At 38.5% G+C, this 14634-nt stretch overlaps 1 protein-coding gene across 3 annotated transcripts in view; it reads right to left on the bottom strand.

Annotated features, from left to right (window-relative positions):
- The window catches only part of LOC120535224 (glypican-5-like), a 327258-nt gene that overhangs the window by 200094 nt on the left and 112530 nt on the right, over nt 1–14634 (bottom strand). For all 3 annotated transcript variants that reach the window (XM_039762929.1, XM_039762946.1, XM_039762938.1), the window contains exon 3: nt 2613–3307. In XM_039762929.1, the coding sequence (XP_039618863.1) occupies nt 2613–3307 (695 nt within the window). The remainder of the gene's footprint in view (nt 1–2612; nt 3308–14634) is intronic.

Below are 14634 nucleotides of genomic sequence, written 5' to 3'. Positions count from 1 at the left end.
GTCATGTCTACGATGACTTATGTATTAAGAGGTACATCTATATATATAATTCACTAAGGCAAGACAACCATGGAAAGCACGCCGGAAGGGGCATGGATTCACTAAGCCGCGACAAGTGAGACACCTATGGCGCACGCAGGAAGGAGCCACGCCCACCAACTCCAAGACCATTGGATACGACAACTTACAGAGCCATGCCCACCAACTCGGACGCGACGACACAGAAAAACCGGCGTCATTTATATTCGTCTGTCGTAGAGGTCACATGCAGCTCCGACCCACGTTGACTGTTCATAGAGGCATGTTTCTCGCGGAGGTGAATCACCATATGCGGCGTGTAAAACTGTTTGCAAGGGGTATCCCATGGGATCCTTAAAACATTCCTTTACAACTGAGGCTAAAACACAATGAAGTGAGCAGTCTTTAAAAAACGAGTTATCGGTTACGACGCACAACCGCGTGCATCATAGCAAACTGTTTTACACGCTACATAAAGCAATTCGCATCCGCGACAAACATGCGTCTTCTTAGATACTCCTGCACTTTGTACACACCCCCCTCCCACCGTGGTCGGGTGTCTTGGTGGATTATATATAGAAAGGCAGCCAAAACCGCACAGAGCAATGAAAAGTCTACGTGAGTCACAGGTGCATCTGGACTGTGCAAAGACAGCTCGAGTGACGAGTTGGAGGTGGGCACATGAGCAGGCAGTGTATACTGAACGAGAAACCAGCAGACTAGCATGACGGAGGGAGCGGAGTGGACGTCCTTCACCTCTCCTCCCATTCCAGCCTCCGCGCCTGAGTGTCACACGGACGATTGTGTGTTGGTTCGTTCCGTGCTTTGGTTAAAACCCATGAAGGAGGCAGTCTTTAAAAACCAATAAGCCCTGTGCCTCTGTTTCATTACCGTCTCACCTGCTTCACCAATGCAGGCCCTGCAACAGTCGAGACACTCTCTCGTCAGCTGACCTTCTCTGTGCCTCACCGGTTCACACAGAGGCACCACATGACCAGGCGGTGTGTATGCTTCGAGAACGAGAGTGGACGCGACAGGACTATCTAAGAAGAGGCATGTTCATCACGGATGCAAATCACTGTATGCAGCGTGTAAAACAATTTGTCGCGAATGTGAATCGCTGTCTGCAGCGTGTAAAACACTGTATTGTATGTTTCACTCTCCAGAATTGCATGTTTTCATTCACCTACAGTCGTATACACAATGAAGTGAGCAGTCTTTAAAAAACGAGTTTTCGGTTACAACGCACGACCGCGTGCACCATAGCAAACTGTTTTATACGCTACATACAGCAATTCGCATCCACGACAAAAATGCGTCTTCTTAGATGCTTCTGCACTTTGTACACACCCTCCTCCCACCTCGCTGCTACCGTGGTTGGGTGTCTTGGTGGATTATATATAGAAAGGCAGCCAAAACCGCACAGAGCAATGAAAAATCTACATGAGTCACAGGTGCATCTGGACTGTACAAAGACGACAACGACTCGAGTGACAAGTTGGAGGTGGGCACATGAGCAGGCAGTGTATACTGGACGAGAAATCAGCAGACTAGCATGACGGAGGGAGCGAGTGGATGTTCTTCTCCTCTCCTCCCGTTCCACCCTCCGCGCCTGACCGCCACACAGACGATTGTGTGTTGGTTCGTCCTGTGCATTGTTACAATGTTGCTTTTCTTGCTGATTTATTACATTACCGATTTTTCAAATGTTAATTTTCTCCCTGTGCTTAAAAATTATTTAAAAAACCGGCCTGATTATGCAGAGTATGGTACGCTGTGGGTTGGCTAGTTTTTTTATTATTTTATTTTATTGTCTGGACATATAATATCATCTTTTGGCTTCCTTTGAATTTTAAATTACAATCTTCTTTATTCTGTTATTTAAAATGATTTTTATTGCCATTGTGCCTTATGTAATCAGAACTGTCACCATCTCTGTCTAGCCTTTCTACTTTGTTCTTTATTAGTTCACATATGGGTTGCTCCTGCACAATTATTTAGCTGTGAATTTAAAATGATCATTCCACATTATAAACATGTCATTAGTATTCTTTAAGTTTCTCTTTTCTTATCATTTTAATGGTTTTATCTGTTCCAGGAGGAAAATGAAATGTCTTGCACAATCCAAACCTTAATAGCTACTACTATTGCATATAGCCTGAATTTAAGACGCTTGCTTAAATGTCATTTTTCTAAATGGCATTGTGAGTGTTGAAAATATGGTATGCTGTTTAGCAAGCATATTTTACAATGGAATTTCATTCAAATCATCCCAGAGATCACAACAATTCAAACATCCATATTGCAAAATAAAATCTGCTTTCATCCCTGGCTAGAAGAAGTAGTTGTTCGGCAAGGGACACCATGTCCTGGAAGTCATGTAATTTGATAATATTCAATTAGGAAAGTCACATACCGGTAATTGTATCATTAAAGGCAAAAAAGTAATGCCCCCCACCCCAACCCCCAAAGAAGAACTTTGTTATTTTTTGTTGGTTTATAGAATAAATCGGACAATAGTGCTGACCCAACTGTACAAAGTGGTTCTGTATCACTACAAAGCCCATAATGATATAATGTAAGGGGGATCTCACCGTGGCAGTTATCCGGGGTCCATTCTGAAGAGCATAAAAAATAGAATCATTAATTTGGCTCTGAATCCCAAGAAGATCAAACTCTAGGTCATGCGCACCAGCCATCACATTGGTAACTTCCTTCAGGGAAGAGATGTAGTCACGCCATGGTTGATCAAGCTCTGTTAAGCCCATAAAGCAGCCCTGTACTATATTTAGGCAGTAGTTGGCACAGGGCTTAATAAGAGTGAGGCCTTGGCAGTGGGAGCAGTAGTGCATCTTCACTAAGCCCTGAATGCAGTCACGTGTGAAAGACACATGCTCTATGATATTTATCACTTCCATCCCCAAGCTTAGAGCCTCGCTAAGTGATCGTGCAGCATTGAGAGAACGAGACAAGTTCTGTGCCAAGGCTTGAGAGTGTGGCCCAAAAGGGTTGACACTTGGTCTGGTCATACGTAGACACTCAGTGAACTCCATACTGAGCTGTGTAATCTCTGGATTTAATAGCCGATTATAAACTGAAGGAAAGATGTTGTTGTAGAAACGCTGGACAGCTGCTTCCACCGAGCCATTAAAACCCAAGATATAGAGAGAGATATCAGTGAAGAATTCTACTGTAGGGCCAGTCGCCTCACGGGCCATCGCCCAGTATGCTGTCTCAAACAGAGATGTGGTGTGATTCTTGGCAAACTGGATCAGGGACTGGAAGGTATCTGTTGAAGAAAAAAGGAGAGAAGTCATTTTTGTTGTTACTTGTGCATTATCCTCATCTCCATGTAAACCAAACCAATTTACTGCTGCAGACATCCACAGTCAAAGCACTAACAAATTAACCAAGCACACTATTGCTCACAGTCCCAAAGCTAAGCTATGATGTATTGATTGTATAGTTTCAAGTTTTTTGTTTTTCTGAGAAAATAATATTTTTCTATATCAGAATATTAATAGAGACATAAAGATGTCATTAAGTAAAGGCTCATACAAACCAGGGGTTTAATGGACTTCAAACACTGTTTAAAATTTACAACATGTGCGGACAGTAACCAGGCCAGGTATTGAACTGTGGTGGATTAATGGCATCATGCATACTTTCCTGTCTTCATTTAAGTTTAATTTTTACATGTTAAATTTGGAGTCAGTATGCTATATGCCTAAAGCACATGTTTAGTGAAACAATTTTGTCTTCTTAAACCAGTTAAACCACATCTTGCTTTAAAATGTATGGGATGAGGGAAGTGAAAGTGTAGCATATTAATGGCATTTGAAAAATAAGCTTTCTTAACCTTTGTAAGTATCTGTTTAAGAAGACTATTTCAATTTTTGGAACTAAGACTGTGGAGTGATAGAAAGACTTAAGTGCAGTGTGCAGACCAACACATAAGCTGATTCAAAGTTTTAAACACTGTAGATATTTTTTTTTTTTGAGGAGAGAAGGAAGATAATATAAGGTCATGAACTCGAGTCTGCATACAAATAAAGCGTTCATAAAAAGCTACCTAAAATATGAGTATTGATTCATGTGATTTAAAGACATATACTATCCAAGTACTGGCATTCGATAGAAGACTTTTTTCACATAATACTCAGAAATCCTGGTTTTAATTTTTTCCCAAGTTCAAAAGAAAGGAAATATGGAGCTTGTGAAGAGGGTGTGCTGCCAAAATGCTGAAACTGGAGGGAAACATGGTGCAGCATATGCAGGACAAGAAGTGCCTGAATTTAAAGCTACACTTGGTGGGTTATTACACAGAGGTGCTGCAAGGTTTAACTGGTTAAGTATTAGACCCTAACCCTAACCCTAAGCCTAAGCCTGTAGATGTCTACTGGCTTAAGTTTCTCATGACTAAATATTAACTAATGGTTCAAAATAAATTAAAAAGTATAATTTCCCCCATGGGACAAAAAATATTATTTATCTATCTAAATAGGTTTGTGGTATTTATAACTGGTCATGCGTTAAGGGTCAGTGGGGCACAGCCCTGCCAGATTTCATTCAAAATAAGTAATATGCTTTCCTCATTAATTTAACTGATCCTAAAATGTAGTGAAGAGTACAAATTGGTTTTACCTAGCATACATGATAATAATGTTTAGTAGATTGTCTTTATCAGATAAATTTGAGACATACTTTCTTATTTTAATTAAGAAAATAATAATGTTTAAAGAGAAGCTGCATGAGCCAGTTCTTGCTTGTGTACATTTATGATGCAAATAGATAAAGTGACTTTTGTGAAAGATGAAGGTTAGATAGCTTTTTTTCTGGCCTAGGCAGGCCTGTAGTAATACAGGTGACCAAGATTAAAGGACAAGCAAATTAGTTCTGGCCAGGAATGGAATAGAGGCTGAGTGGTACTTAAGGCTGAACTGAAAAGCTGGATCATTGGAATATATGCTAAATCCCCAGTGGTCCAAGAGACATGCTAAGGACCACTGGACTGGTATACTATAAATAGAGCTAATAGGCCATGTTGTGTCTCTGCTATTCTATCCAAAGTGAAGCCATACTGGAGAAGAGATCATGCCAGACCATTGACCAATAAAAATATTAAGAAAGAGAGACACTTGTAAGTCTAAGCACATTGAATATTTAAGACTCCTAGAAAGATGATTCAGCTTGTGTTAGTATTATTTTGCCATTAGTCATTTTACTCTAATTATATTCTGGGTACAATTAAAAACCATTAAGTTAATCTATGTGTGAATAAAAGTATAAAATCTTATCTCCTGCATGGTTTAGTACTCTCGCTTGTTGCCCAAGATTAGAAATATAAAAGGATGTGTAAACATATAAGGGTTACAGTTGGGATTTGTGCTATTCTGTTCAAGTATATGTAGTACAAAGACTAAAAGCGTAACTCCCTAGGACCCTACCATGATAAAACATGCTCAGTGTAATTATTTATTTAGCAAAAAATTATTTCTTTTAGTATGTGAAATATCAATCATGTCAGGTGCTGCAAGCCTGTATCCAGCTGAGGACTTGGGCCAATTGGCTCTGCAGTGTTCTCTGTACCCCTGGGTGTGTGTGTGCATATGTCCCACCTACACTTTCCAGTTTATCGATGGACTTTGATTCATTGTCTCTGTAAAATTCATTGCCTCTATTAAAATGAGAACAGTCTGTTGTTCTTTTGAAGGCACCACATCCACTTTTCATATGGTGTGCGTGCACATACATGAAATAAATGTGGTTTTGCCAACACAAACGGCAATTTGTAGCAGTGGCCAGTTTCCCTAACATAATCAGAGCACTCTACTGATCTCATATTTCAATAAGGGTATCTATCAAGACTGAAGCTGCTTTTGTTAACCATAAGCAGTTACATTCCATTAGCACACAGGTTATTTGTGATATACCAAGATGGCTCAGCAGCCTTGGTCAAACCATGATTCATTTATTTTGAGGCAAAGTGGCTTTGTCAGATGTGACAATACTGTATGTAGTGGCTGGCTGGTTGGTGAGGTAAGTGGCTGAACCCTCTGTTTTTTATATGACCTGTACTATTCATTAATCATGTCATTATGTGTGACAGGTAATAGCAGCTACCTGCTCAGACACTGGTGCCTTATACCTTTCCCTGACCCATAGAATGCAGAAGAGAGGTGCTACAATATTGCAGTGCTCTCAATTGCACAGCACAGCACAAGACTCAATGCATCAGAAGGAAGGCTGCTCTACCTTTCAAAGAAGTTTTGCAGCATCATGACTGAAAATGTATGAGGCTGATTATAATGCTCCCTATATGGTTGTTTCAGGGTGGCAACCAGGAAAGGTTTGAGTCATGTTCATGTATGCACATTTACAAGTTGATTGTGATATATAAAGGTAAATTGCATAGAAATGTGTGTACACCACGTTTTATCAGTTTTTTTGGAGGGCGTATGCATATTTTCATGCTTGAATCCTCATAAAGTTATATAAATGAGATCCCTGGAAAGGAAAAATATATTCAACATGACTGATAAGTATAAAAGGTCCAAAGCAAATTGTAAGAAACATTATGAAGAAAGTTTAGTGGAGGTCATCCTTTGGTAAAATTGGGAGAGACACTCACGTGAGGAAGGTATGGGAAATGATTAGGAAAATAGGGGTATTCAACAAGAGAAAGAACACCGCTGTTGATGAGGGTGGGATGGCAATTATGGAAGCTAAAAAGCCTGCACTGCTAGCTGGGTTATTTATTAAAGTTCAATTTTACAGTCTAAGCAATGCAGGACTATTATTGGAAGGGATTACCAAGGGGTGTTGGAAACTTGGAGTAGCTGTCAATGTGCCATGGATATACATTATTTAATGTCTGTATTTAAACAGTTTATTGCTCAAACACATCAGACTTCTCCTGTGAAGGAAAATTAAGTTATTGCACGTTGGCACATGAAATTGGTAATATTTTCTTTTACAAGACAAGCCAGTTAACTTTCTTATGGAATGCAGCATTGGTAGTACCAAAGCCAAAGCCTGGTAAAATTCCATTTGATGCTTTCAGTTAGAGATCAGTAAAACTAACATCCCACTTATTCAAAATCATGGAGGGCATGATGAAAGAGAATCTGAGCTATTTATTGGTAAATAAAAGTAGTTTATATCTTTATCAAAGTAAATTTCTTAAGGGTGGAGTGATCATTGACTCTGTTTCAAGTTTGATAGATGACATTAGAGAAACATAAGTCTATAAAAGTTATTGTGATAACAGTCTTCATTGTTACAAATAATCCATGAGGTATGGCATGGAAGGATGAACTCTTGATTAAACTAGCGGGAGTGTGCATGCATAATTTTATTCTGAATTTTTTATTTGGCCACTGGAGGCAAGGGTAAGGATAGCCTCATTAGGTTTGTGTGAGACAGAGAATGATATTCCACCCAGAAAGTATTAGCAGTCTGTTATTATTCAATAAAATGATAAATATAATGATACTTTTTTCCATAATAAGATTGTTGTACAGAGTATAGGGAAATTCTTACATGTACATGCTAGAACTAGGAATGGCTTTGCAGATAAGTGGTAGGACCTTTAACTTTTCAGTCAGTTAGATTCAGCAGATAATTAATGAGGTGCAATGTTAAGCAAGTCATTGAGGATTTAAACATTCCAGGATTGAAACTTTAGTTTTGCTTTACAGAGAAGAATAGAAGACTAAACCTGTATGGCCAGTCTCTTAAATAGAAATGAATGGTGATGCTTATGTATACGTGGATGGACAGCAAGCTGACATGCAAGTATTTCATAGAAAAAGTTATAAGCAAGGTCAAAGCTACAAGAAAATCCCTGTGCAATATTCATATACTATGACTTTACTGAAGTCTACATTTGAGCACGATGATATAGCTTGGGGGTCAACTTCAGCATCAGCTTTAAAATGTCTGGAGGCAGTTCATCACAGGCTCAGATGCTGTATTGTGATGCAGTGAGATCATCCCCTATCCCAGCTTTGCAAGGAGAAATGTCATAATTGCCCCTATATTTTTATAGTTTAAAACAATTTATGATACAGCTATAATAGAGGATTGATGAAAGCACCATAAACAAAGCACTTTGGGTTCTTTATACAGTATACCAACATTATGGGCCAGTTGAATCGACAGGGTCTGATAGGCTTTGAATAACTATGCATATAAGTAATTTACCTTTAGCCAATTATCTGCCATGAAGGAAGATAAAAGTTTATGTGAGGCCAGATTTCCAAGTAAGTTGTCCTCAACCCACACAGAGAACAGTGTTGAAGAAGGGTGAGGGTCCCAAAATAGTTCTTCTGCTTAGGTCCTCTTCAAAGACTTAAAAGCGTAATGTTAGCCTCTGGCATCAGAAAGTGGCAAAAAAGTCATGCAGGTGTTGTGCATGAAAATGCATGTAATGTCCTCCCAAAAAATCTGCTATCGTTTAAATTCCTGAAGGCAGCAGATTTTTAAAAAACATTATTAAAGAATGTGAAATAACGTGCCTACATCCATACAGCTTTAAGGCACAAGAGGCTAACTTTAAAGCTGATTGGTTTGATGCAAATAACTGGCCCTGAATGACCAACAAAACCCAATAATATCAGATCCATCTGCTGAATTCTGTAATAAGAGCCATGGATGGCCGTTTGCATTGCCTGCAGTTGATTTTAGATTACTGTACATAACATAATTAAATTACAATTACCCTTTCATGCCCATAGACATTATTGAATATGATTATTATCCGAGAATTATCTTTACAGATATATCAACGGATTCCACAAATTGATGCAAGTGAGCAGCTGCATTTTATGCTTTGCCTTTCGGAATATGATAATGAAAAAGCTCTCAACTGATTAATTCAGTTTAACACCACAGACATGGATACTATTACTCTAGCTTTAAAGTAGGGTAGAGAAAGTTTGGCAAGACAATGTAATGCTACATTCTGACTCATTCTCAGTCCTAATAACCCTAAATTAGTCCAATTAGTTTCAGCATTGATGTAATGTTGAAGGCAATCAGGCACTGTAGGCAACACCTAAGACTGTATTTTTATTTTCTGTGAGCCCCTGCTTAGAAAAGCGGTGAAGGGAATAAAATGGCTGAAGTTTGTTTTGGCCAGGAAGATTCTTGAAAAATTGGATGTGAATACAGAGTTTCCACTTCATAAAGCAGGCACTAAAGGGCCTGGCGAGATAGAGTATCATCAATTTATTGTCAGGCTTGAGGAACATTGTTATATGGTTTATAAAACAGGGGTTTCTTTCCTCCTTGTTTTACTCCCCACCACAACTAAACCATAAAACAGCTGGGTTAGTGATGTTAATGGTCAAAACTCAATGGGAAGATGCCATCATGATGCATCTCACACTAAGACACACTATGCTTAACCACTCGTTACTTCTCAGTGGGAAACACGGCAATGGATTTATTGGTTATGTCAATACTTAAATATTTCAGTGTACTGTATATATTGTTGCACTGTAAGAAATCATCCTTTGGCTAATATCTTTCTATTAGAATGTGTGTTACACTATGGAACTAATATAATGTTTTCCACAGGAATGTCTTTCATTACATGAAATTAATGTTTTTTAAGGTTATTTTTTAAGGTATTTTACTTGGACATTCATAATGTTTGGTGTCAGTTTTTTTTTCTTCTCACCAGAGCATCTCACTCTAGTCCACTTGTTGATGGTAATGCAGCTTTAAGATGGTTTGTGAACCAAGATTTAGTTTTAACAGAAGAAGAAGAAGAAAAAGCAGAGGGAATGCCTAAATTGATAGTATTCTGAATGAAGTGGATTTAAGAAGGTGGGTGTTTAGTAATGGAGTAAAATAATAAAACTTTGTAAATGTTATTCCCATAATGAAGAATAAAGAAGGTAAGAGACACAATATCTCAGCACACACGTACAGTATTGTATTTCAGCAAGGGTTCCTCCCCTGACTGGGTTTCACGTTCTTGTTTTATGTCTCTTATGTTCACTTTTGACTGTTTGATTTATGTTAATGTCACTTTCATTATTTTCTGCATTCCCTGTGCCTGTGTTATGTTCTGTGTGTTTTATGGGTGGTCCCCCAGGAAATGGGGCCATCTACCCATCAGCACAAGGGACTGGCCTTAGCCCTGTAAAGGCAGGGAAAGCCCACACTTCTTTGCAGTCCATTTTAATGAGCTTGGGAGTGGTGAGTTTCTTGACTTTTGATTTTCTCTGCTTTTAGTGAGTTTCTGTATTTTTTTGATCTATGCTTTGTTTTTTGACTTTGTTTGCTGGATTTGAATTTGGCACTTACAGTATTTGCCTTGGATTGCCTTGTTTTTGTCAGCATTTCCTGCTGTGCCTCTTGTACTCTTCAGAGCTTCACTGTGTAACAGAGTCTTTTCTGAAAATCAATCTTTTATTAATAAAGATTCTATATTTCCCTCTGTGATACTAACCAGGGTTTTTGACAAGATATCCCCCTCTAGAAAGATAGACATAGACAGAACTAGTGGACTCAGGGTTTGGCACTCATGAGCTGAAATGTTTCTCTCACCTTCTTTTCTTTTCAAAATGTAAATAACTTTTTTCCCTGCATATAGTAATGTTCTACTAAATAGTGTAGAATAATTAAGGGTCAGAGTTACGATTAGATTTAATTGTACATTTTCTAATGCACACTTTAAAGCAGACTTTTTCATTGAAATTATAAATGAGAACTATAAAAAGGAGTTACTTGTATTGGGATCAGTTAACGTTTTCTCAATCTAAAAAGTAATCGAGAAAGTTCCTAAAGACACAGAGGCTGTTGAGATTGTACGGAGGGTGTGTATACTGATTGCAGAATCATTTTTTGTAGGATAAAGTGCAGATCCACCATAAGTTGACAACTAACAAGCTTTTAGCACTGTGCCACTCTCCAAAACCAGTCACCCATCCATCCAATACCTACACATTTACTCTGGTTCTGGGTCACAGGCCCATCTATCTCAGTAGTTGTGTGCAAGACAGGATTTCATGCTGGATAAAATGCCAGTCCTTCACAGAGGACCAAATCTTCCAATCAATACTTACTACATGTATGTAGACCTTATTTTATTTTTTATATGCTGCAAAATTCTGTTGCTTATTTTATCTTTTTTCTTAATCGTGATCAATGTACTACACCATTTTGTTAGTGTGAATGCAAAATAGGCAGAAAAAAGGTGCATGCAAAAATTGAGGGATAAGCCTTCCGACTCATGTTAGCCATTTTAAACTGACCCCATGTAAACCTGACTGGCTCAGACATTCTGCTGTGAGTACTGCCCGCTTTTGATATCAGTTAGTATAAACATTTAGGAGCTCCAGATCATGTACCTATTTTACTGAGACCAAGCAGCACCTCTGTTACTGGTGTGAACTGAGAAGGAGCAAAGGAGACTCTCATGAGAAGGTATGGTGTAGTGAAGATATAACCTAGCAACCCTAAAAACACTCCTAAAACACAGAAACCTAAAACTCAGCCTATCAATAAGCTTGCAAGAGCTAAATGTGCTCAACCCGACCTACAGTGTCTGGGAATGGGCATCTGTCTATCATAACTAACTTGTGAGAGCAAAACATAAATAAAAAGAAGAGGAGTACAACTAAGCCAGGCATGCATGTGCACCTGAGTAATGTAATGAGCAAAGAAATAGTTATCGGCTAATGAATTAAACACTTCTCAACAATCAAGTGTAAAAAGCAGTCCATTATTCTTCAAATAAGAAAGAAAGAAAGAAAGAAAGAAAGAAAGAAAGAAAGAAAGATGGGCTAATTGTATATAGACAGGCTCAGCTACCTGCAGAGCATGATGCATAAATCCTGCCACAAGACCCCCTGATCTTTGAACTGGTAACCTTTCTTCCTATTTATTCCTATGAATGTCAACAATTCAGTGTCAACAGCAGTAACTAAATGGCGTCTAGTCTTCAGTGATCCTGTCCGGCAACTATATTCAGGTATCAAACACAACAGCAAATTACGTCACACCAAAGTTTATGTTTAGTGGACTCAGAAGGTTATAAGAAAAGTGAGAAACAGATGCAAGGCTGGACATCCAACTTAAAACCTTAGCCATAAAGTTTAAGATTTGAAATCATCACAAAGTTTACCCAGCCCTAAACTAGATGGGTTAGGCTTCAGCCCCCTCACCATGACCCTGCTCTGGATTTGGCAGGATAGAAAATGACATATCAAATTTTAAAATATGTTGCAAATCACTCAAAAACAACACTGGCTCAAACTATCTGGCTTTCTTTTCTAACTATCTATAGATTTTTTGCGTTCTAAGTATTTAATTTTCCCCTTTTATCTTATTCACTGATTTGTCTTTTTAGTTTTGTAAGAGCAAGCTCAAAGAGTTAGCACCCCCTGGCTCTTAAGCTTCTTTATTTATAGAAGACATGAAAATGATGTGAGAGACACAATCAGAACCTGACATCATCTGAACAGAAACTATTTATATTGTCACAACTCCCCTATCCAAATATAAACCCAAAAGGGCGCCAGTACAGCCTGCTTTTGGTGTCTCTTGTGTGCCTAAAACTAGCGTTGTCTTCACCTAGACCACCATCCCTCACTCCTTTGTAAGTCCCTTCACGTTGTTTCAGGTTACCACTTTGCATAAAAATCAAAGACATTCCAAAATTGTGATATGCTGTACACATGGTCTGCCACCACCACTGCTTGTGTGTATTTGTCCACACTAATATCACATGCTAATTTTCCTTTTTTGTTATCTTTCCCATTCCTAAATTCCTACAAATTTTAGCTGCTCATTACATTTGTTTCTCTACAGACAGTCCTGCTTTGTGAGTGATATACAACCAAAAGGGAAATGACTGTACACCTTTTATACAGGTTTAATCTAAATGAATGGCTTCATTCAGCCAAGACATCAGTTCTTTTTGGAAGGCGTTTCATAATAAATGCCACTGCCTCACAGCACCAGTAGACTAAGTTTACATTTCAGTCCAATCATTGCCTGTGTTAAGCTAGGAAACTCTCCTTTGTAAGTTTGTATGATTTTGCTGATCGGTATTTCTTTTTTGTAACATGTCCTAAATATATACATTTCGGGTAGATTAAATTGAAGATTAACTGAAAATAATTTAATTAAGACCACTTATTGGTCATCTGTTAACCCTGAATTAGTATATATGAAATAAAAAGGAACGTCATCCTTTGCCCTAAGAAAAATAAATGCTTTGACGATAATACACATATCATATGTGAACTGATGACAGATGAAGAAAAGATGTACTTCTGAAGATGAAAATGACCAACTAAACTTCCCTGCTGAATTCATTAACTCTTTTGACACCTTCAGGACTGCCAGCTCACAAGCTAAGTCTCAAAAAAAGGAACAATCGTCGCGCTTCTTAGGAAACGTAACTACAATAAAGGAATATTTAATGGCACTTTGCATGGATTTGTCTACAGAGGACCAAACAATGAAATTAAAAGAAGGCAATTTCCCATTCATAAAGCTTAAGGACAAACATTCAACAAGGTGTTTGACAGCTTTTTATCCCTCATAGACAACTCCATGTAGCATTTCCAAGAGTCTCTATTTAGACTACTTAAACTGGCCTCACTTTATGTGTGCAAGTTAGCATGCTCTGTCCAGGCTTGGTTCCTTATACTGCTGGGATGGCCTCTGGTTTCTTTTTGACCCTATAAATTGTATTTGGCAAGATAAAAAGGTGGATAGAATGACAGATAAATCAGCAAAAAATAACACCACTATCCATTTAATTTCTAAACTTCATTACAGCATAACTAGGAACCTGAAACTAGACAAAAAAAAAAACACGCCTGACGAGGTGCCTGTAAATCTAGAGCTGATAATTAAACTAGCATGAACGTCATTAGGATATGGCAGGAAACCAATATACATGACGAAAACCTTTAAGAGAAAGGGGAGGCTTTGAAAAACCTACACTGATGGTGACTGGGCCAAGAGTTGAACATAAGCTGCTTCAGTTTTGAGGTCGCAGTTTATCAACTAGTTAGGCAATAACAAATTGAATTCAAATTTTAAAATGCAAAAATGTTTTTGATTATACCTGCAGAACAAAACAGAGTAAGTAGTGCCACAGAATTCTGTCACTACATGGGTGGCATTTGCTTACAAGTTTGGTGCCCCACGTGCACATAAGAAAGGCCGATATCTGTCATCAGCACACACGCAGCTGTGATGAAGTGCTCCACCACACAACAAGCAGCAGTGTTTCAATGCAACGATTTGGCAGTGAGAAAACGCCACAGCTGCATGATGATGTAACCCAATGACACGCCACATAACCGAGTCTCCCAGTGAAATGCAGAGGTAATGTGCAATGCTCTCTGATGTGGATTAGGACGAACGACGCTGCTCTGTGGTATGGCACTGCTATAATATGTTTAATGGTCCCCAGGTCACTTTTAAATGTCACAGGGTAATATGATATTTCCCGGAATGTGGGCACGTGGCAGCTTTGAGACTGCAGAACCCAGGAACTTAGTAAAACAGGGTGTAAAGAAGGACTTTTTGAACCAAGAATTTAATGTCACTAAAGTGTAATTCAAAGTGCTAAAGTAGGTGGCC

The sequence above is a fragment of the Polypterus senegalus genome, chromosome 1 (genome assembly GCF_016835505.1).
Source record: "Polypterus senegalus isolate Bchr_013 chromosome 1, ASM1683550v1, whole genome shotgun sequence".
Lineage (NCBI taxonomy): Eukaryota > Metazoa > Chordata > Cladistia > Polypteriformes > Polypteridae > Polypterus > Polypterus senegalus.
This window is presented reverse-complemented; position numbering and strand designations above follow the sequence as displayed.